Source organism: Carettochelys insculpta, chromosome 12 (genome assembly GCF_033958435.1).
Source record: "Carettochelys insculpta isolate YL-2023 chromosome 12, ASM3395843v1, whole genome shotgun sequence".
Lineage (NCBI taxonomy): Eukaryota > Metazoa > Chordata > Testudines > Carettochelyidae > Carettochelys > Carettochelys insculpta.
In genome coordinates, this window is record NC_134148.1 from 18,441,013 (window position 1) to 18,466,179 (window position 25,167).

Consider the following 25,167-nt stretch of genomic DNA (forward strand, 5'->3'; position numbering starts at 1 on the left):
TGCACTTGGAAATTCGTGGTCACCCCAATTATGCTAATGAGGCACTGAATGTGCACATTAGCACCTCACTAGCCTGCTTCAAATTGCCCCATAACCATGCCACCTCCGACAGAAGCAGCCTAAGAATCCCATCAGCAGTTGTTGGGCAGTTGTTCGGTTTTAGCTATTTGTTAAAGAATCTTAGCCTGCGGGGGGTGTGGGGGGGACACAGGTAAAGGATGGGAGGGCAGTGGGCGTATCTTGGGAAAAGATGCTACGGGGAAAATACTGTAACAAAATGTAAGGGGATTGTCTACAGTAGGGAAATTTATATGGCTGTAACTGCTGCTGCAATACATGTGCAAGCCTTTTCATGCAACCAACTAACTACATCTATATCCAAGTAGTTATGCAAGTACACATTTCCTCTAAGAAAAGGAATACCGAGAAATGTAAAGTTAAATTAAGATAGTTTTGGTTGCTGCTTTCTCATACCAAATGTCATTTCATTGACGAACATGAGCTACTGCAGATGCAGGGAGAGGATCAGCTGTTTGGAGGCATTAATAAATATGGTTGTAAGTACAAGTTCACTATTTAAAAAGTCAGAAGGTAAAGATTACATCAGATAAAACCTTTACTCTGGGAACTTTTTAAAAATATCACTAAGTAATTTGTCCCTTTTTGCTGAGTTGGTATTATCCAAATTCTCCAAGTTATTAAAATAAATCCCAGGCAAGGCTTATTTTAAAATATGAGGTAATAAGGGATTCAAACTAACTGTTTTTCTTTACTGAATCCCATGTCTCTTTCAAGCTGTCATAGTGGTTTCACTGACTTACACTTTTCTCTTTAAAAGTCACCAGCTTTTCAATCCTCTGTTTTCTGTTTGGTATATGATGTTTGTTTAAATACAGGTTTACTCAGTTTCCTCAAGACAGCCTAACAGGAATTATTCAAGAATGACAACATGGTGAGAATCTCCTATTTCCAGAACCAATTTAAGAGATCCCATACAAGGGAGCAGCAATACTGTCTGCTCCTTTTCAAATAGGTAATACAGCCCTAACAACTGGAGACTGCCACCATTAAGTCTAACGTGCCTTCAGAATTTTGTTCATATCTTTCAAACGCTCACTGCTCTTTCGTGTGGTCATTCAGAACAGGAAAAACTCTGAGCCTGAGTCACGGAAATTCTCTATAAAGTATTACATCTGGTAATAAAATATAAGGTAAACTTCATTTTTTAAAAAAAATAAATGTTCGCCAGAGTATTAGGGCTGGCTCAAAGTCTTCCATCAAGACTGCTTTTCTCCAAGGAAAATTGCGGGTTCGGGTTTTTGTCATAATTATAATCTGCTTTCATTGAAAATTTTAATCTTTCATTGAAAAAACTAACCCAAAAACGTACATTTAGATTTGCATATACTGCTACGGTGCACAATGCGAGTTGAGTCTCCAGTATTCTTTATGAGGTGGATTTCCCACCTGGACTGCATCTCCTATGATGCACCATGGCCTGGGAGTACTGTGATGCATGGTTCTGAAACTGTGGTGCATCATGGGAAATGCAATCCAATCAGATAGCTTGGCTCACAGCAGAGAAGGTAGGCACGAAGCACCTGAATGACAACTCCCATGAGACATCACTCCGGCATTTTCAATTTGGGGCATTTAGCTACAATTTTTTGTTTTTAATTTTTTCATGGAAAAGTTAAAATTTTTGTGAAATTGGCTGACCCTAACCAAGTCAACAGAATACTTTGAGCCTGAGATACTGCATCAGTGTTCCACAAGTTTGGGGACAAAAATAAATTTTTGCAGCTTTTATCATAAATTATTCCATATATTTTGTCAAATCTGCAAAGGGATTTTTGTAAACCCCTCTCCTATAAGTATACAAAAAAATTATGGTTATGAATTGCATGCCAATCTGAATGTGAAACTAACAAATGTACCACCGTGTGAAGCGAGAGATATGCATTATCTGCCATGTTGTCTTCCTAGACTCTTTATTTAGCATCACATGTGGACACGCCTGTGTCAAGGGGGTATTTCCAACCATATGCCTGAATCACTAATAAAACAGTTCCAAACCCAATATTGTATAAATTAATGCTCCGATTTCACAGTAGAAACAATAACCTCTGCATTCCTGGTGTTGTCATTCTGCCATATGGAAGGAAAATTAAAACAAGCAGTTTCTTTCCCCAGGTACACTAGCAACTCACATGAACTTGTGCAACAGCAAGCCCAGCTGCACATGTGTACACATGCTCGCCACACACAAATGAACTCCTATTCTAAATCCTTTGAGCTAAATTCAATCACCAGGACAGATTTCAGCTTTCTGACTCTAATGTATTAATAGCTCATAATAAGATGACCACAGAAACTCGAATGAGGTTCACAGTATACTCAATCTAATCCGTCATTAATACATTGTTATTAAAAGAACATGGCAATTGTGCTAACATATTGCAGCTCAAATAGAAAACAATATTAATCTATTTTAAACATAAAATACTGTGTATGTTGTGCGGAATGATTTCATAAAAACCTCCAAATCAATGCAGTAATTTTATGTAAGTGGATTCAAGCCATCTGACACAGGACAAGTTATCACACTTCACAAGGAAAGGCTGAGTGTGAAAGATCAGTTTCAAACAATGAGAAAAAAATCACGTGACAAGAAAATAATCTGTTTGCACAGAACAAAACCACTGGAATCTTTACAAAGTTCCCATGCACTTTAATTCTGCAGAAATAGCAGGTCAAACTGTAAACCTTCCACAGATGGTTTAGAGGATTAGCCAATCAGCTTTGTAGTCAATTACAGATTTTAAATGGTTGGCTTGACATTAGACATAAAGAAGAATGAAAACCTCTCTGCCAATATAAAGTGAAGAGCAGCAGATGTGAGCCTAGGTCATTGTTTTTTGATGAGCTTTGAATGTGAGACTTTAAAGGCACAAATATTTATTGCAAATTACTGTCCAAGAAAATCATTACCACTGTATTTGCAAAGGAACTGCAGTAGTATGCATTGCAACTAAAAGAGACCAGTTCTAAAATTTCTTTGAATACAGTTCATATACAATTGTGATGAAGGTTGCCTGCTGTAAAACAACTACACCTAAGCCCAGATATCAGCTTCTCAGTCCAGAACAGAAGTGCCTATTAAAAGTCCTTATCTCTGGCGGGAAAGTCCTGCCTACCAGGTCCATCCAAAGAAGCAACATGAAATCCCAGTTAAAAAAAAAACTAAATTCCTGCAGAAAATGAGGGATATTTAAAGGGCAGGAATATACATTACAGTATGTTTCAGTATGTTACAGATAAGCCCATTCGGGTTACGAGAATTCAACTTTGCGAGGAGTTTCATTTAGTACCCCTACTTTGGCTTATGAGGCATTTCTTCACATTTACAAGGACTGATTTGGATTTTGCGCGCCTCAGCGAGACACGGCTGCCCTGCAGTGGGAGAAAGGCCATGGCTCCAGGCAACGGCTGCCCGCAGCTGCATCCTGCCCGACGCATCTCTCCGCAGCACCCAGCGGCAGCTTCCTGGAGCCCCCCTCCCAGGTGCTTTTCAATTTCTGTTCCCCTCACAGCCCTGTCTCTGCACCTGGGACAGCCCCCCGAAAGCAGGCAAACAGCCATATTATAGAGTAATTAATGAAGGGAAAATGCCTTGTTAGGTTGTGTTATGATAACTAATGTTAACTATTGAACTAATTGTGTTCATTTTAATGGGATTTGGTGTTGTTTTAGCATAAATGGGTGTAAATTTTGGGGCTCAGGAACACACAGAATTTTTTCACATTGAAATGAATGGTAATTACATTTTCGACTTACGAGAATTTACCCTAAGAGGGTTTTTCAGGAACGAATTACCCTCATAAGTCAGAGGAAGACTGTAAATACTCCTCTCACTTATAAAATATAAACATACAGTATAAAATAATATTTATTTGAACAAGAATGTGGAAATTGATTTAATCAAACTAGGAGGGGGGAGGCTGCACGGACACTTACTTCTATTTAAGAGTTGCTTATTCTGGTTTAAATGTGTTCCGAATTCATTGAATTTAAACTGAAAAGTGTCCACACAGCCTTTTGTACCTATTTCATTAAGAAGTAAATTGCTGCAAATCTGCATGTAGACAACCTGAGTAAAGGTTACAGTTAAAAACATATTTTATTTTAATTTTATCCTGCATAATAAAATAGAACTCTGGATCTGAGGCAAGTAGATTTGTATTGGCTGACTCAGGTTACAAACACAAGGCTTGATAAGTCTCCCCTTGAAAGTGGTGAATTATTTCACCAGTGATTTCACTCGGAGCACGATGGACTTTTCTGTAACCATTTGGTGTTTGTTTTAAATGATTTCATTGACTGAACTGATTTTCATTATGTAAAGATAACTGAAAACATGTGAACCGGTAGGGGAAGCATCTCAATCACTGTACAGTGTAGCCCTCAAGAATCCTGCATCTACTTTCTGCTCCCACTGAACACCTGACTCAATCACTACACAGGATCAACCTGCTCTGGGGATGAACCCGGGGCATGCAATGCAGAAGACTTACACATAGGACCTCTTCCTCATTTGTTGCAGAAGATGGAAGGCGTGTAGTCGATAAAGAAGAGGAATGAACAAGGAGAAAGGCCAATTATGGCAGATCATCCCTGGGGGAACTGGATTCACCAACCATATAGTCCATATTTTCTCAGTACCTGACTGGAGATCCTGGCTCTGATTTACAGAAGGGTTGAGCACTCACAGCTGCAAGTCAAGGAGAGCTGTGCTTTGTATTTAAGTACTTTCTGATGATATATACTCAGTAAAATCATGTCCCACCTGTTTCAAACTGGGCACCCAATATTATTGGATATTTTTGACCTTAAGCTCTGTGCCCCCGTTTCCCCATCTACCACCCCCTCATTTCACAGGGATGTTGTGAAGATCAATTCATTCACATCTGTAAAACACTCAGATACTGTAGTGATAGGGACCACAGAAAAGTCCAGGAGTAAACTAATAATTCTGTCTTCAGAACAGGGTTTGAACAGTGTACAGTAAATAAGGGTTGGCACCACACAATGAAAAATGAGCAGAACAACAAAAATATTGAATAGCTGCTTACTAAGTACCACACATTCTATGCATCAAAGAGGGCTAGGGTCACATATAATGAAATGTATGTGATTAAAGACAAACATAATGCATGCACGTGACTTTTTGAACTTCTCAGACCTCAAATATTTTATTTAGGTTTGCTGAAATGACTCAACACGTCTCACACACCAACACTTCATTTCAACATCATACTGCACTTTCCCATTGCAGCACATTGTCTTACAGAAGCTGTAGTTTGAGAGTCTGGTGCCCTCATTCTCTCCCTTAGGCCTGGTTCTCTGGTTTCCCAATATTGCCTGTAATGCATCGCATGACTCAATCAAATTCAATCAGCATATTACCTAATGGAAGACACAGCCCTTCAGGCCACCCAGCCACTAAAGAAAACAGAGGCCAGAAGTACAACGCCAACAGGCAACATAACAGGTAAATACAGTTTAATGTTTTGTGCTATTAACCAGATTCAAAATACTCCAAGCTGGATAAACCCACCTGAAATGACATTTCACTGCAATTTTCCTAAACAGGATCTTTTTCCCACCAAAGAAAATTTTGGATTTTCCTGTAACTGCAGTTTCTGACAATTGGAGGGCTTGAACTTTGACAATCAAGACCTTGCTGGGTGGTGCTTTTTCTCAACGTGTACCTGAGGTAGGCCGTCTCATCCTTCCCAAGGTGGCATTTAGCCAAGTTTTAGGTGGGTCTGCCAGTCTTGGCTATAAATCACATAATCTAATTAAGCAGCCACATACCAGTTGCAGGAGGTGAAGAACATGGTTCATTAGCCACTGGCATGTGGCAGGGGCGGGCAAAAGGAGGAACCTGCCAGTTGCCTTTGCTCAGTTAAGGCAGAAATCCTCAATGCCCTAGGCATGGTAGGTGGTTTGGACTACCCCAGTTATTTTACAGGGACAGCACAACTGCCCACTGTTCATGGGCTCACCAGGCTACCCTGGCCACATGCTTGAATGTGTCCAAGAAAGCCTAAGGATAATCATCCAGCTGCATTTTAATAAGCCTGTTAGGGGCAGGAGTAAGCAGCTCTGCTAGGGTCCTGGGTCACAAAATGGAGGCCACCTGTTGGTCCAGCTGTTGCTGCTGTGCGGCCCCTTGCTGCAGGAGCTGTTGCTGTTGTTGCTGATGGTGGGTGTTTTGCTCAGCCATCCACTTCAGCAGCAGTTCCGCTCAGCCATCCACTTCAGCAGCAGTTCCATCTCCATTTATGGGTTTGGGCTATAAGTCCCTCCAACAAGGTATAGAGTGCATGTCTGCATTCTTCACCATTTGTGGCCAAGCTCCTGGTAGCCTAGTAATTAGGATGTTGAGCAGGTGGGACAGAAAGGTGGGGATGACTGGCCCCCATTTCCTCATTTGCTCTTGGGCATAGGGCCCTGAACCACTCCTTACTTAAGTTTGGGGTGTGTACCCAGCAGTTCATATTCACCTTAGTTCAGGTTTCTCTGTAAGCTCCCCCATCTCTTTTGCCCAAAGGAATAAGGGTGTGGGCTTACTTGCTCCCATGGCTGTTCAGCCAGCAACCTTTGGCTCAGGCCCTGAGAGTACCAAACCAAGTTCCTGCCTCCTTGCTAGTCAGCTCCAAACTGAGCCAACCTCCTTTTCTCCCCCTTTCAGGCCTGGCATTAGCTGTGGATGAAGTGGTCAGAGCCAGCTGGCCCCAGAAGTGCCAAGTCAATTTTTCTGCTCCTTCACATCATGCTAGATCTTGGGATGAAAAGCAATAACTGCAAAATTTTATTGGCCAGGTGAGGGAAAAAAACAAAACAGATTTCTGTAATGGGAAATAGAACCATTAGATGAAATGAAATGTTGAGAACACTACACCCAAGAGATATATCGTTGGCAAGCAGTTACAGCGAACAAATCTACTACAGTTCTAACTGTTCCTGTTTTTACTTATGCTTCCCCTCTTTTCAAAAGGAAACATGGTGGTTTTAACACAGTACTGTGCTTTTAGAGGTTACTGTTCTTGGTCTGTCATTAATTAGACTTTTAAATGTATTTTAATCTCTTCCCCTGTTTTTGTTTGTCTTGCAACCACCCTAAATCCTCACTATTATTACAGGAGGCCTTACCAGCTAAACACTTGTATGTAAATACAGGGTCATACAGTATTTTCCCCTCTTCTATTAACTATAGCCTCTCTCAGTTCTTTTTAGTAAGCAGCTAACTCAAAATAGGACAACTGAAAAACAAATGTTTTAAACAAAATCAAAACATCTGCCAGGCAGTTGAATATTTTTTCTGGCCAGGAACTAACTCATTCACTATTTTGTGTTATGTATCCATGATCATTTTCAAAGCCACTTGGATTTTCATCTGGGAAATAGAAGATTCAAGCCCTACATTCAGGTGTCTGTGTTGGTAACACTTTTGTTACACAGAATATACTCATATTTCATAATGTAAACTGGACTTAACACCAAGCCTTTAACAAGGTTACAATAGGAAGATCAAAGAATTGAACTTTCAAAAATAGTTATTTTAGTATCATTACCTTCTTAGCTATGTATCATGACATGCTCACATTGGATTACATCAACAGTTTTGTCAAGGTCATAAGTAGACGCAAAGCATATAGTAAAATATTAACTAATGTTCTAAGCTTGTACGGCAGCTTATTGAATAAGTTTCTTCTCCATCCTGATCCTACCAAACTTAGCTAGGATGAGCCATAACTATTTGAAAGCTATCTTAGTAAGCACAAGTGGATACTACTGATAAAGCTTTAAGAGCTTCACTGATGTCATTGTTAGACAGATACACGAAGACACAAGCACTGGACTTACTTTCAGATAACATACCTGCAGCATAACTAAGTACCATGCTGCCTGCTGAAACTAGTTTGCAATGAGACTGCCAGGTTAGGAACAGTCATTTGGGATACAGAATATAGTTACTTAGGTGAGGTAGAGAATGGGAAGATGTCCTCTCATTTTTTATTAATAAGATTTCTTCAGCTTGCTCAGCATTCCAGCTTTCTGGGAACCAGCAAAGAGATAGTTAAAACCATCTTAGCTTCAGAACTCCTTACCCCTAGATAACGGGGCTGAGGGGACATTTGTTTTCTAGAATTTTGGCAGCCTCTCTCCCCCACTGCCCTCTATCTTGTTTAGCTGTGACAATCTCTTTGGGATCAGTCTTTGCAGAAGAGTGCACCTCTGAGGCTGCCTGGCACCAAATACAGCAAAATGCTGCTTGTGAGATACATTTGTGCATCTGAGTAAGAAGATTACTTTTAATGATTCGTTTAGCACTTGTTTAAATGAGCATGGTGCTGTCATAAGGCAGCCTCTAGACTTTCAGGACATTTGCCGGGTTTTGGAAAGTAAGACTCTCCTAGATGCTGTGGGTGTTAAAAACACATGTAAAAACTGAGGAAGCTCAGAAAAAAAAATTAAAAATATAAAGTTACAAAATTCTTGCAAAGAGCAAGAAGCAAATTTTGTTTTCAAAGGCATGTTGGGCCAGATCTTCAGCTGGGTATACTGGAGCCGCACCAGTGAGCTCAATGGAGCACCAGCGATACTACACCAGCTATGATAGTGATCCTTTATATTCCACACAACCCAAAGTGGTCAAAACACTGACCTAGGTTTCTGAATGTGCAGTGACTCTATAGGCAAACACAATACCACATGGCTCAGTGGTTTGAGGATGGGTCTCTTAAGCCCAGGGTTCTGAGCTCAATTCTTGAGTGGGCCATTTACGGATCTAGGGCAAATAGATTAAAGGGGAGAAAAAAAGGGATGGGGCTTGGTCCTGCCAAGTGAACAGGAGACTGGATTCAATGACAATACCAGGGGGTCACTCAAGAGCAGCTCATATACCCTACTTATCTAGAAGGATGAAACACATTAACACAACCCAAACGCTGAACTGTGTTAAACAAGATCTAAGATTTGGTGTGCAGGGATCTTGGCCTGCTTATTGTCATGACAAAAATACCATTTAAAATCCTCCAATCTAGTTCTGTGGGAGTAAGGGAATGTCGGGGGGGGGGGGGTTATTTTGAAGCCACTCCCACCTTCACTGTTAATCTGCAATTCAAAATCTGTTCACGCAGACACCATTATGCCAATGAGGCACTGCATATGCCTGCTAGTGCCTCATTACCATGGCACCTCTGACGGGAGAATAGTAGTGTAGCAGTTTTAGTCAGCTACCCACTGCTCAAAGCTGGACTCATCATTTTCTAACTGTGTAAGCGCTTTTCTAGTGAATAATCTGTGATTTCAGAAGCAAAGGTTGCTTTCATCCTGACTTCTTTGCCTATAAGGTGCATATCATAGGAATAGTTTAAAGCTAGAACGCACATTAAAATAGTGTGTAATGATAACGTACATATCAAAAAGTCACCACTGATTCTCAGATGTATCTTTCCATACACATGTCACTTCTCTTCTGTGCACAAGAAATGCCAGCCACTTTGGAGGCTCCATCTCCATTTTTCTTTTCTATGTCCCAAGAGAGTATAAGGTCTGCAGTGTTACCAACTTGTGTGATTTGTATCATGAGTCTCATAATGTTGGGGTTTCTCTACTGGAAAAGTGACAGTCCCACACCCACCACATGATCTATATGGCTATGGCTCAGAAAAGGTAATATGGTCTAATTCTTGAAGCCCCCTTGGCTTCAGGGAACTACCCCTTTGAAGACTCCAGAGCAGCTCTAGAGAGAGGGGTTGACTGAAAGAAAGAAAGAAATAGCACGGAGATATACACAGATGACCCCAGCTTCTGAAGATATCACCTAATCCAGGGGTTTAGAAGTGGGGCCCCTTATCTCTTTCTGCAGGAAGGTAAAGTCTGCCTCCATTCTTTAATTTCATGATCAAGTCTAAATTCCAAGCAAGAATCTTCATGGAGATTGCTCCATCCTTAGGCCTCTCCCACTAGTTTTGTCGTTGATGGATGTTATCCTGGCAAGTATTGTTTTTATTTCTTTTGTTATTTTTTTTGGGTTATTATTGTTGTTGGGAGCATAACAAATACTGCAAAAGAATGTCCATGAATAATCTCACAAGTCTTTCAGCAAATTTGCTTTGAATAAATTCATACTATTAGGACTAGTTATTAAGATAGTGAATGAGTTTTCTGGAAGCAAAGATTGTGGACACAGATTTTGGTAACCTTAGAAAAGCTTGCAGGAATCAAAGTTTAACAACTCTCCATATAATTTTAGGAATTATCTCCAAACTATAAAGGAACAGCACCAAGACCATGTGACCTAGCTACTGAATCAAAATTAAAACTACTTTTCATGTTAAGAATATGCCAATTGAATGCACATCATGCACTGGTATAAGCCATCTATAGATTCCTCCCAGAAGCTAATCATTGGATATTCCATAATGACTTTCCCTTAGCCTTAGAACAAGGGGCAATGAAAAATTGTAGAGCAGACAAGGAATGTGATTCTAACATAGCATCCTGGTTTGGTTCTGACTGAGAACATGAGAACGGCCATACTGGATCAAACCAAAGGTCCATGTAGCCCAATATTCTGTCTTCTGAATGTGGCCAATGTCAGGTACCCCAGTGGGAATGAACAGAGCAGGTAATCAAGAGATTCCATCCCTGTCACCCATTTGCAGCCCTGATAAACTGAGGCTGGGAAACCATCCCTGCCTATCCTGTCTAACAGCAATTGATGGATATCTCCTCAATGTCCTTAACCTTATCCTTAAGCCTGCTGAAGTCCTGGCCCTCACAACATCCTCTGACAGGGAATTCCTCAAGTTGATTGTGCATTGTGAGAATAAATACTTCCGAGAGCAATTTGTGCCAGTGCTATGCACGATGTGGGTTACTTCCCCTGGCACAGATCCCCTGGCCAGTGTGCTGTGGAGGATGCAGTTAAGATTTCATCCGCTCCTTGACCCTGCCCTTCAACTTGCATGAGAGGGTTAGTAGCAATTCCATAAAGGCAATACATGCTAGGGATTATTTCAAACAGCAGATAAATTCAGGAAAATTGTAACTGCTTATAAACAATTCACGAAGAGAAAAGAGAGTTAACTCTATCAGATTAATTATCGTGCTGAATTCATTTACATGCTTTTCCTGGCTAATATATAGCCAAGGTGTACTTTACACCACCATTCCTATTACCATGGAACTGGATCTGTGAGTTTACACTCAGATAATTATATTCATCCCTGGTGCAGCAGTACTGAAGTCTGTGTTTTGTCCTAAATTTGCCCAGAGCTGCGTAAGCATTCTTCTCCGTCCCAGTAGGAGAGGCTCTGGACTTGTGTTAACCATATTTTCATTGTTCAAAACTAAATGGCATAACAGCCGAGTCTGGTTATTTATAAATAAAGTCTAACGAAATACGAATAAGAATGTATTACTTTTTCAAGTGAATAAAATATTCAAAACCCAGCAGCTGTTTGTGATTATAAGCAGCATTATGTGTTAGTCTGTATCTGCAAAAACAAGAACCCCTGTGGCACCTTTTTGACTAACAGATTTTTTGGAGCATAAGCTTTTGTAGGCATCTGGCAAAATGTGTCTTTGCCCATGAAAGCTTATGCTCCAAAAAAATCAGTTAGTTTATAAGGTGCCACAAGGCTTCTGGTTGTTTTTACCACATATGTTTTCACATAGTTCTTCAACTTTACCAGGCCTTTGTTTCAACTAATTCAGCTTTTCTGTGTCCTCATACTTTTTCCCATCAACATGTTATAGATTGTGACATCTTAGGAACTGTCATATACTTCTAGGACAGCTCACAGATAGGGTTGCCAACTTTCTAATTCCAGAAAACTGAACACCCATGTCCAACCACTGCCTGTCCCTTCCATGAGACCCTTCCCCTGCTCTCTCCATTGCTTGCTCTCCCTCACCTTTCCTCATGGGCTCATTTTCACTTTGAGACACAAAATCTGGCCTCTGGTGATCTGGAAATCCTGATGGTCCAGCATCCCCAAAGATATGTGTACTTTGAAATTCGCGTAAGTAGGGGGGCTTAGGTGATAGGTTGGGGCTGTGGGAGTGGGGCAGGGAGGTTCAGCCTGGGGTGGGTTAGGGCTGCAGGGGGGGCCAGGGGCTGGAGCTGGGGAGTGCGGGGGAAGTGAAACTGGAGATGTGTGGGGGTGGTGAAGAAGCTGCATGAGCCATGGGGTGGTGAAGAAGCTGGAGACACATGGGAGAGGTGAAGCTACAGGAGTGTGGAGTGGGGCAGAAGCTGAGTGAGCCTGGGGGTGGTGAAGTTGAGAAGTGGTGAAGAAGCTGCAGGAGCACATGGTAGAGAAGTAGTTGGAGATGCGCAGGGGTGGTGAGCCTCAGCTGGGCACAGGGGTGGTGAGCTGCGACAGAGGGATTTGAATGAGGGCATGGGGGTTATGGTGATGTCCAATAATCTGGAAAATTTGGTAATCCAGAAGTTCCTCTTCACACACCCACCCTCTAACTCACTGATGGTCAAGGCCGTGAATCAGAGGGGTAAACAACAAAATACCAGATCCACCCCCAGGGTGACACATACGCCCATTGAACCCCACGCTCCTGGGGATGGGTTACACACCTACAATACTGTACGCCTGTCTCACATGGTGTGGGTGACCAACCAACCTGACCATCCCTGCCCAACGTCCTCTGCCCTCCATTCCTGGCTGGGATCCTGGGACAGATCCACTTCTCCTGGTATGTGGTGCCACATCTTTCTGAGGCAACATGTGAGTGGGCACACAGGGTCTCCTATCCCACCAGACTTCTGCAAGGGTTCACATCAGAATGTGGCCAGGAATAGCCTTTTGGGCAGGCAGAAAGCCCCAGGAACTGCTTCCAGTCACAGGGGAGGAGGGTGTGTGTGAAAGGATGACCTGGCCTGTGCCTTTGCAGAGCTCTCCTCTTCTCGCCTTGCACTCCCCCACACCCATGGCTGGATTGCCCACGTCTGCACAGTGTCAAAAGGTGGATGGTACCGCCTGGCTGCTTCTGGTCACTGACATAACTCACCTGCTTCCTGTCCCCCTTCCCCCCACCAGCTACAGGGCAGGTGGGAAAAGGTCACCTCGTTAAGGCTTCTCTGTGCACTAGAACCCACAGAACCTGATTGCAGAAGCGTCAGTGATCCCAGCCAGAGAGGTGGTTGGACAGGAAAGGGTGCTGAGAGGACAGAGCAGCATCATGCCCCCTTGGGGCAGGGCCCAGGGCAGAGGGCTGGGAGATGAAGAGGGTGTTAAGATCTGTCCTCGGGGCTGCTGCGGAGTCTGCAGGTTTGTAGTGTTATCTGGCTGGGAACCATTCCATCTCAGTGCTCTGCAGCTCAGCTGAGGGGCAGAGACGCTTTCCCAAGCCAGACGATTTCCAGATCATCAGGGGCCAGATTAAAGGAATTTTCAGAGTGTGAAGCTCCAGCACATGCAGGTCTCAGCACCTGCTGAACAGAAGCTGGAGCCAGAGGGTCTTGGGCTTTCCTGGGGCACAGGCCCAGGCAAAGGTAGTGGGGAAAGGAAGGAGCCTGCTGGCCAATGGCAGGTGTGCTCTGACCAGGGGCTGGCTCTCCACACAGCGCTGGGAGCTGGATATGTCCCACTCATGGGAATGCAGAGGATGAGAAGGACTGTGGGGGGCAAAGGGACACAGCAGGGAGAGGACAGTGAGAAGGAAAACACATGAAGAGCAAATGGGCGGGCAACAGAGGTGACATGTAACTGGCCCCTGCCTGGTGCCTGACGCACATATCAACCACCGCAGTGTGCAGGCAATGCCAGCCAGAAACTGGATGGGGGACAGGGGCTGGCAGGCAGCAGGGGCTGTGCTGATGTACCACAGCAAAAGCACCCATCCCTGAGCACTGCATCTTTGTCCTATTACTGGCCTTGCACTCCCACCCCTACTGTCAGACACTGGACCCCTGCCCCACTCACTGGTGGCGAGTGGCTAGTGAGCACGGACCTGGCCAGCAGCAGGACCCGGCCAATATTGTTGAGGGTGGGAGGGAAGAGAAAAATACAGGACAATTTGCCTATTTTTAAGAAAAAGTTTGGACACTTTCAGAAGAGCTTAAAAACAGGACTATCCCTTATTCCAGATTTTCTTGTATTTCAGTTTGCATTTATACTACTTCAGAGAAGCCCCATTTAACATCCAGGGTGCACACAGTTTATCCCAGTAACATTTACAGTGTTTTAATCCAAGTTTGTTTAAGCTCTCATAAAACAAATGGCTGCTGATCTACATGAAAAATATTTCCCATTACCTGTGATCAGAGAGCCTCAGGCGGTCAGGTCAGGTCAGCTATGACCTTTGCTTTCCTTTCAAAGCTTCTCTACATCAGCGGCTCTCAACGTTTTCAGAGTACTGTACCCCTTTCAAGAGTCTGATTTGTCTTGTATACCCCAAATTTCCCCTCACTTAAGAATGATCTCCTGATAAAATCAGACACAAAAATATGTCACGATTACTGAAAAAATTGCTTACTTTGTCATTTGTACCATATAACTACAAAAAAAAATTGGAATATAAATTATCATACTTGTATTTCAGTGCACAGTATATACAGCAATGTGAACAAGGCATTATCTTATGAAATTTTAGTCTGTACTGACTTAGCTAGGGCTTTTTATGCCTGTTGTAAACTAAGCAAAAGTCTAGATGAGCTGATGTAGCCTCTGGAAGATCTCTGTATACCCTAGGTTGTGAACAACTATTCTGCATTTCCAGGACTGATGTTCTTTGATTTCCCTTTGCAGATTGCATAAAGAGGAGATTTTGAAGATTAGTCTTATAATAGCCCATAATGAGAAACATCTAGGATGCATTTCTATCTACAAGAATGAAGAACATAGTAGTAAGGGGAGGGCAGATTAAAACTGGTTAGCTCGAGATAACTTAAAGTTTTAAACACAGAGTAGGTGAAGGAACCTCAAAAAAATTACACTGCATGTACTTTCACAGTGTGTTTACAAAGACTAATCCTATAATCTGTAGATTTTGTCTAATGACTTGCCAAGCTTATTAAGTAGATTTCTATATGTGCAAAAACTTTGTTTCACGGTGATGCACTGTAGAGATTATGAAATTCTATTTCAGAGTTTTACACTTTAAACCTCAAAATAAAATAGTGCAGAATTTTTACAAAAAGTTTGCACAAAATTCTTCAAAGGCAAAATTAACATCGTGCAAGTACAGGAGATACGAATTTGAAAGTTATTTGTTTTTAGAGGTGTTTAAATTTCATACAAAACAAGTGAGAGACCCAAAGATGCACAGCCCCTACGTTTAGTTTGTCTTGGTTCAATAAATATTACTTTTTCATTCATTGATTACTTATATAATTCCAGTCTGAATCAAATGGTATTTGGGTCTTTGTAAAGTGTGACTAGCATTGCTTAGCAGGGCTTGAAGACTGCACCTTTGGAGCTGTTTTTTACGCCAAGTATTACATTGTTCAACTTAATTAGAGACAGTGATCTCACAAGACAGGCAGGAACATGCCTACTCATTTCTTTCTTAGACAAGAGACACATCTACAGGACAGTAGGTTTTCAAGAAAGTGGTGATTGTGGCATTACTGCTTGTGAATCCACATGCAACTGAGTCATCAACATGATTCTCAGAAGCTCATTTTTCCCTTCAAGAAGTGTAAAGCTACCGGAATTTCACATAATAGTTGTCACGTATCCATTATCAAAAAATCACATGAGAAATGATATTCAGAAGAGACCCAAAATAGGCCTCAAGACTGTTAACTCTTTGGAATAGGAATTCTTGTCTTTTGCCCTGCCTCCAATAGAATGGAACACACTGGTGGGGCTTAGCAATTAAAAAAATCAAGGAAAGGGAACCCACTGGAGGATCTTTCTTTGAAAGTGTCATAAAACTTACCTGACCTGTCTGCGTGTGGACATTAGAATTTCCTGGGACTTTTCAATAGAGTAGCAAAACTGCCTTGAGCTAACCAAGTTCAAACTCAAATTATTACATGTTGCTTCCCTCCACTCCAAAATTCAGCACCTTCTACCCTAAACTGCTGTGTAGGGTTGCTGTGCAATACGTAACACAGCAGAGAGGGAAAGTAATTGGCAAAGGGATTCTTCTCACTCACTTCTGTATCTCCACTTGAATCTACGGAGGCTCCTTTGTATTAGTGTGTGTAAAATGCTATTTACCCCTGGATGAAGAAGTACTATGGGAACACAGACATAGCATTAAATGGAAAGAGCAGCATCTGCTCATTGTCTTATTGACAATCTAGGAGCATTTCACTGGCAGGAGAATCTGTTTGCTGTGACAAATGCGACTACCAATCAAGAACAACAAAATGAAAACTAAAACAACGATGGGACACAAAAGTCAGGGAGAAAGGTTGTTACAAGGAAGAAAATGAAGATCTTAACATAGAAACCATGAAAAGAAACTTAATCCAATTGATAAATACGATCACACCATGTTTTACAAATGATTTGTGACAAAACCAATCATCAAAATCAGTAAGCACACAGGGTTGCATATGTGATGGACATCCTCCTCTGAACTCCCATAAGATTACCCTGATTATGTTTTTAACCTGGTATGGAAGACATAGAAGTGGTGTGCTAGTCCTGTATATTGTAAGCACTCAGTAAGGTACCTGCCAAGCCACCTGATATTTCCAATAGTGAAGATGGTTCTACTGACAAGGAACTGTTTTCCCTGCAAATAATTCCTTTTCTGACTAAGAAACTATAAACAACTTTATTTGGTACAGTAAAACCCCGCTTCATGCATCTTTGGGTTGCATGAAACTTGCTTTAACATGAGTTTCACACAACTCGAAGACACATGGCTTTCAGTCTGCCTAGCCTCCCACAGCTGTAGGCAGCTAGAGGAAAGGGGCTCTTAACCCACCTGCCTTCCCAGAGTGTCTCTAGGAAGGGAGAGGGAAGGATTTTAGCTCACTTAGCTGCCTGCCGCTAACAAGCTGACAGCGGCCCTGCTCTGGGAAGGTAGTGAGAAGGGTTTTAGATCCCTAATTGCCCGCTGCTGCAGGCAGCTAGGAGGGCTAAAGCCCCTTGCCCTCCTCCCCAATATCAGCATCGCCCCCCCGTGGCCCCAGCTCACAACCCCATGCTGGGTGCTCCCGGCCCCATCCCACACATCAGGCTCCCAACCGCCACACACTACAACCCCACACAACAGTCAGGCTCCAACCCCCGGCATGGCACGCAGGGCTCGAGCTCCAGCCCCCTGCTCACCACCCCGTGGTCCCGGCTCCAACCTCTGCAGACCTGGTTCCAACCCCTGCATGCCCTGGCTCAACTTCACCCTCCCGCCCCTGCTGCAGCCCTACCCATCCCAAGCTTAACCCCTTGGCCCCAACCCACCGCCCAAGCCCCCACCCTGCCTTACCCGAAATTTGGGATACTTGCGGGTTGCGTAGAATGCAACCCTCGCGTATCCTAAGGGACTAATGTACAGTGAATTTTAGGCCACAGGTGCAACATGAAAACAAACTCCATATACAGACTGACACTTACGTAGCCCTATTTACAGGACACCAGCATGACTTCCACCTGTGTGTAAAATATTCCTACGGTATTTACACAACTGCTTGATTCATTGCACACCACAGTGACTTATTTTCAGCAGCCTCTACTGTAAACTTCCTGTATCCAAAAGGCTAACAGTGCAAACACCACTTAGGTCAGCACAACTTTTTTATATAAACTATACTTTTCATATTAGATAGCTGTACATCCACCACAGAGTTGTCAGACTAATTAATTGGAATATTTATAAGATAACAGTAGTCATGATATGGAAATGACCCCTTTCAGCACAGTCTACCTCACCTTGAAAAGCAAGTCAAACTGCCTGGCAAATATAACAACTCATTTTAGTCAGAAGTTCTTCTGAGTACCTGGTTTTTGTTTTTGTTTAAGACGACACAATTGAGGAATAAAAATCCTTTTAAACATTATGATTAATTGTTTTATTTAAAAAACAGAAGTCACTGAAAGTTAAAAGACCAGGAGGTGCCCTGAGAACATGGAAAATTAATTAAGTTTCACTTTTATACATCAGATTAATCTATCAGAGCCTAAGCCATGCAAGTAAAGCATGGCTATTTCTAGCTACCACTTAGCCACAGCAACACATAGGGCTGTTTCCCAGACTGCTTTTATTGTTGTACCAAACAGACTATTCATTCATTTCCTGTCATTTATAATTACAGTTTTGTAACTGAAACACAGTAAATTACTATGGAGTACCTTTGAAAGATGGTTCACTGGGGTTCAGCTGTCACAACAATTATTTTATAATAAAAATGATTTTAAGTGCTCCCATTCTATTCTTCTTAAAAAAGGACTACTTTACTTGAAGCAGCTCAATGTGCATCAAATATCACAATATAACCATGCAGCATACAGATATAGAAAGGTGACAAATTTAGCCAGTCAGACAAACTCAACAAGAGGTACTGCCTTCTATAAATAAACTGCTGTGTGTAAACATCTCAGTCATTCAGATAAATTGTACTTGTATCAGAAATAACAAATATACAGTATCTTACACATAATTTTCTATAGAAGTCCTTTCTCCTTCATTCAAAACATAAAATGACAGAGCTTTCTTTCAAAAGCCTAATTTATTTTCACTTTTAGTATATTTTGGGTTAATAATATCAAGATCCCCTCAAACTCATCTAGTACTAAGAAGTATGCAGATTGGGTGTGCAGTTCAGCACTAACGTGAGCATTTTTGGTTGGGCCTGCAAAACTATTTAGCAATCCCTTGACTCCCTAAATAACTGATTCCTGTCTACAATGGTTGCAATACTACGCACAGGTCTGGGTGTACCATTTTCAGAAAGGTCAATGGTATGATTCACTTCAGAATTCCCAAACTGACAAATCTGGCATAAAATGAAAGGAGGAGATATCTGAGGCACCACCAGCCTCCTGCTATAAGCACAACATTCAAATTTTATGAAAACCTCTTAGAAGCCGCATGCAAAGAATTCCCAATTGCTTCCTCTTCTGAGAAGCTTCTGGAAGGACTGCCTTGGAGAAGAGCACCAGATTCACACTTCTCAAAAAGGCCCCTGGATCCTATTCTGAAAGACCACCTGATCATCATCATTGGAGATTGAGACGCACTTGACAATCAGAAACAGGGACAAGCAAATTATGGCCAGCCAAGCCACCAGATCTGGCCCAGCACTGTCCTGTGGCCCAGTGGGAGCCTTGGGCAGGCTCCCTCCCTGTCACACCCCTGCAAGACATGCAAGGTGGCCAAATACAGGGGCCGGGTGTTCTCTGTCTGCTGCAGACAGAGAGAGACAGAAAGCAGGGGGGCTTCACATGCTGCCCCTGACCGAAGCACAGTCTCGCAGATCACCAATCCCCTGTCCCAGGTCACAACCCTTTCCTACATTTCTCCCCCAGGTCACCCATACCCATAGTCCCTCCTGAATCCTGCACCACCTCCTGCACCCCAATCCCCTCCGGCATCCAAACGCCCTCCCAGATCTTGCACCTCTCCCCAAGATAAGAATTCTCTCCTGAATCTAATCGCCTCCTAGACCTGGCTCGTTCTTGTGTACCCCTTCCCCAAGCTTTTTTCTGCAACCAACCTCCATGCCAGACCCTGCACCTCCTCCATTAATGTCATGGAAGAGTACAGACCTCGGCCATTTACCAAATTCTTGGAGAGGTCCCCCACCAAAAACTATTACCCACCCCGATCTAAAGGCGACCCGCAGTGTTTCGGTCATGTCTTTGGGTCTAGTACACCTTTCTGTCACACACTCTCTTTCAGAGTCTACAGAAAGGAAAAATTAAGCAAGTGGGAAATAACTATTTAAAGTTTTGGTCACCATTTCATCTATTGTAAATCAGCACAGCTTCAATGAAATTACATTGATATATGCCAGATGAAGACCTAGCTCAAAACTTGACCTATTTATTGTAATGAGATCACAGCAAGATTTGAAAGTATATGACCCAAGAAACCTGGTACAGGTTCATTGTTTTTCTTACAAAGATGTATTTTTCACCATTAAGCTCACCTTTGTGGCTTCCTCTAGGGCCTCTCTCAGATTGTGAAGTTCTTTGTCATGCTGTTCTTTAAGTTTATCTATCTCCAGGTCATGGTTAGATACTTCTTCTTTCAATGCTCCTTTTAAAGCAGTCAATTCCCGCTCTCTTTTTCTCAGTGTTTCTTCTTGTTGTTCTTTGGCCATGGATATTTCTTGCAGATCCTGCTTCATTTGCATTAGCTCCTAGAAATATTTAGAAAACCCCCAAATTATAATGTCTCTTCTGCATCTGGTTCTCAAAAATGGCTATTAGGAAGTCTCTAATCTTTTTCTGTACAACTATGGTATCCCCAAGTTACAGTATGAGATATGAAATGCCTTCTCCTTGGTTTAGTGGTGTTAGCTCAATTATGTCTGCTGATTACTCATAAGCCTTGTTATTGTTCACCCAGAGCACACTAAATCTCCTAGAGTTTTCTTGATCGTTGGGTGCTGCTCTCCAGATCTTTTTTCTATTCCTCCTGCACGATTTTGTTTTTATGTATTTTTGTTACTGCCACATCCAAAGTAAAATTTTCATTTAGTCAGGTTTTCTCTATCACCTTGTATTAAAAGAAATGAGCTCTAGTAAATTCAGCTCAACTTTCTTCCTGGATTAGCTCCAGACTCACTGTAACTTTGGAGGAGTTACACTCATAACCTTTTGATGTCATTCTATATCCCTAATTACAGTACAAGCTTTGTTACCTGGCATGCACGGGGAATGGGGGCTGCCAGTTAATCAAACATGCTGGTTACTCAAGCTTTTGCAACAAATGCCCAAATGTTTAAGAAATGAAATAACCTTAATTAACAGTACACCTTTTAACACTATTAATGTACACAGTGCTGTAATCTACTGCTCTTCTACCATCTCAGGGCCATCAAACACACACGACTTCCACAAACACTGGAAAATGATGCCAGACAGCTAGCAGAATTTTTCCAGTTAACTGGAGGGAGAACTGTATTGCCATCTGCGGCAAGTGCCAGTTAACCGAGTTTTCCAGATGTTAAAGAGCTTTTATTGTACTACATACAGTAAACCTAGCATAAGGCTTACCCGCATTACAGGGGTGACTTGAGGTTTCATTCATGTTTGTAAAATGCTCATTCCCTACAGGGCTGAAGTGGGAGCCCACATTGTAGGTTTCTCTCTTTTCGATCAATGTAACACTAGCATACAAGTTGCATGTTAAACCCTCAGAAATAAAAGCCACGATGAAGGACAAAACTGGCCTGAAAGACTAATCTGTCATATGTGTTACATGACAGACTGCATGCGTTCGTGAAATTGGTCACACAAAGATATCTTCGGCTCCCAAGAGTTTTACTCAAGCCATTGCTCTGCTCATCAGAGTCTTTTCCACTGAATACTCCGGCAGATTTGTCTGGAGGATTTTAAAAACTGCAACAAAATACTTTACAGGAAAGTTGCTATGTTTTCTTAGTCTGCTCTGTCTCAATAGTGTACTTTCATGTCCTACAAAGAGAGCACTGATCACAAGTTGAAAGATAAACACCAAAGCACCTCATATGTCATCCTGGGGTCCTCTGTATAAAAGGGAAGCTAGTATCTATTAGCTGGCAATCTTTAACATGAGATGCTGGCTTGTTTCCAAAACTCCCATTCAATGGGACACAGACATAACTGTTCAGGATACAGTAAACCCTCAATTGAACAGACTAATGGGGGGAGGGGTTTCCATTAAACCCAGACATCTGTTAAATAAGAGGGTTCATTATGACCCACCCCTGCCAGGCTACCCCAGCCTCCCCACTTCCCTCAGCCCCCGCAAAACACCCACTACTCACTGCCACAGGATTAGCAGCTGGAGTCTGCTGCTGTTGCTGGGGGCTCCACTGCATGCAGCAGCAAAAGCCACGCCATGCACAGCAGGAAAAGCTGCGGCGCAGCTGGGGGCCCCGCTGCATTGTGGCTGGCGGCCCCACTATACAAAGGCAGCAAGAGCTGCAGCCGCCACCTGAAAGAGCTGCTGCTGGAGCCACCACGCACTCCTCCCACCAGTGGCAGGGTGTGTACACAAGTGCTGTCTGCCCACACACGCACACCACCCCGGTGGGAGTAGCATGTGTCGGCTCTAGGGGAAGAGGTGGCTGCTCCAGCTCTGAAGTGGTAAGTCCATGGGGGTGGGGCGAGGTGGGTAGGTACTTAAGATTTTACGGGCCCGGTTAAGCAGACTTCAGGAACAACAAGGTCTGTTGTTCTCAAAGTCCGCTTAATTGGGGTCTGCTAAATTGAGGGCTTACTGTAGCCTCATGTACACTATCCTTGAGCTTCTTTTATTAACTAACCTCAATCAGAACCTCCTTCTCCCCATCCACAGCATGCTTTGCATTGTCCAGTTCATCGTGCATTTCGGAAAGCTGGTCCTGCAGGTCTCTGATTTCAGTTTGGTGCTGCTCCTGCTCCATTTTCACTTGAAAAAGTCTCAACAAGGGGGGAAAAGAAATGTTTAGATTTTTAGTGGCGTTCCATTTTTTTTCAAGTACCATAAACCTCTGAGGAATTGCTCTTGCTCTCCCAGAATGGGATAGGATCAAATGAGGCAGTAGTAAGGGAAGCTGGGGAGGGGATATTCGTCATCACCTCAGACAGGAGGAGACCATCTTCACTCTAATAGTAAAAATGGAAAATTTTCTTATGCACCAAATACATACCTGTGGAATGCTGAATTTTATTTCAGACAATATTTTTCACTGACAACACTGTAGTGCTCGTGCATTTAAAAAACCTAACTGTACTGGATGAGCATGCACTACGAGTACAATTTGCACGAAGATGTGTTAAAACAACAAAAATCTCAGTTTTGCCTTAAATACCTGTAGCTGGTCAGTTTTGAGGTAGACATTTAAACACTCCAGGTAATAATAAAAGCAGCACTACTGGATATTGTATTGGGTTAGTTTCTTCTAAGACAGGTCTGAGCAAACTTTTCACATCAAGCCCCACTTCTCATCCCTGCAATTGTAACCTGTCTAATATAATCCAACCTGCATTTTTCAGACTGGTCAAACAAAGATATCTTCAGCTCCCAAGTGTTTTACTCCAACCTGTCTAATGTAATCCAGATTGATGGAAATTTTGGCTATGTTCATATGGGGGAAAAAAAAACCCTTTCGGCACATGTAGAAATATAAGTCTGTAGAATGTAAAAAACTTTATTAATTGGTATATAATGTGAACATACATACATTAAAACAGTAACATATTTCCAGATTTTTAAATTGATGCATGAGCCTGAGAGCCAGCAGCCAATTGTGTTGTGCCCCCTTCACAAAATTTCAGGCCCCCTCTCCCATTTGCTCACCCCATTCTAAGCCTTAGTTTGGGGGAAAGGGAATGATAGACCAAGTTAAAATGCAGCGTTTAATAAAGAAACAAATTCCACAATGAAATTTTCTACAAGAAACTTACTCTTCTAAGTTTTGCCTGAGTTCTCTCTCACTTTCTCCTAGACGCTTTTTTAAGGCATTGTTTTCTTTCAGACTTTCAGCAAATTGCTCTTGTAGATCTTTCACAGTTGGTTTTGTAGTGTCTCTCTCTTTGGCATTTTGCTGATTCTAAATTGTACACATTGAAAGTCAGAAGCTGAGGTAACATGCTAACAACAAAGCAAAAAGCCTTGTTTTTGAAGGCAGGGAAAGATTCACTCTCAATACTTCATTCTTTTTCAATTAGAGCATTAAACTACTTAGACTATGAAATCTCATAATAGGAACTGTACCAGAGAAGATAAGCATGGCTTTTGGACTTGTGTTAGAAATGGGCAAAGGAAAAGGCTTCCCTGTATTAGCCAGTCAGTCTTCACTACACTGATTGCTATCACAGACTTAAGATGCATTATAATCTATTACAACAAAATTGCCTCCATAGCCTCTTCAGTGCTTTTTAGCAATTAATCATTTTGAGTTCTAGATTGAATATGAAAGTTAAACCTGTTTTACTAGCAACTACATGAACTAAAACAAGTATGCCTCCTATTCCAAATACTGAATTTACACCCTGGGTTTAGCAGGCCATTGGGGTTGTGAGTTCAATCCTTGAGGAGACCATTTAAGGACCAGGGCAATATATTCCAAATATGTTTCACCATAATTACAAATATTTTTCTGCTCTACTTTTGCAGCTATTTAACCAAGTTTCACTTATGTAACTTGTGACCACTATGTGAAGCAAACAATGGGGAAAGATTATTTTTAGAAAAGCATGTTTAAAAAAAAAAAAAAAGAAATTTGCTTAGAAGCAAAAACTATAATCATACGATGCAAAATGATCACTTTTCATATTTATTAAGGACTTATGCAAATTCCACCCATTAGTCTGAGAACATTAGTATGATTTAACATATATTCACTGATACATAAACAATGATTTTTTTTTTTTAAATGTAAGAGGAGGAATGCATGAGGAACCCACAGCATCTTCTAATTCTTGGGCTCAAAATCTCAGCAATATTCTCTTTACCTAAATCACAGCCTCTAACTACATAAAGCACAAAGTTTACAAAGCATACAAAATCATTAGTTTAGGGACAGAATATTTAATGGCAAGTTTTGTATCAGGTCTGACAAAAGAGTTTGCATGCTCCAAGGTGGCACACAGACAGCAGGGGCCTGGCCAGCGAGTGGGGCTGAAGGCAGCACACTGATAGTGGGGCCTGGTGGGAGTGTGAGGCCCTGAAGGCATGGGGCCCAAGGCAATCGCTTTGCTCGCCTGGCCCTGAGGCCAGACCTGTTTAGCATAAATCTTTCATAAAAGAAAATGTTGGATTTATCAGTTTGTCAGTTGTTTAGAACATCATGTTTGCAATACTACTACTATTCTTTATACTGTAAGTAACAAAATAGAATACCTTAATTTTTAGATCCAGCCTGTTCTGTAGCTCTGCAACCTTGTTTTCTAGTTCTCTTTTTTGTTCCAGCAATGCTTTGACTTCAGCTGAAGAATCGGAAACCTACAATTAAACAAAGAGACTTAATCCTAAAAG

The 25,167-nt window shown here is 42.1% G+C and overlaps 1 protein-coding gene across 2 annotated transcripts in view; it reads right to left on the reverse strand.

Annotated features, from left to right (window-relative positions):
• The window catches only part of CGNL1 (cingulin like 1), a 125,775-nt gene that overhangs the window by 60,073 nt on the left and 40,535 nt on the right, over positions 1-25,167 (reverse strand). For both annotated transcript variants that reach the window (XM_075006238.1, XM_075006237.1), the window contains exons 5-8: positions 25,033-25,134; positions 23,595-23,740; positions 22,472-22,607; positions 20,147-20,359 (exon numbers count right to left, since the gene is read on the reverse strand). In XM_075006238.1, coding sequence (XP_074862339.1) covers positions 20,147-20,359; positions 22,472-22,607; positions 23,595-23,740; positions 25,033-25,134 — 597 coding nt within the window. The remainder of the gene's footprint in view (positions 1-20,146; positions 20,360-22,471; positions 22,608-23,594; positions 23,741-25,032; positions 25,135-25,167) is intronic.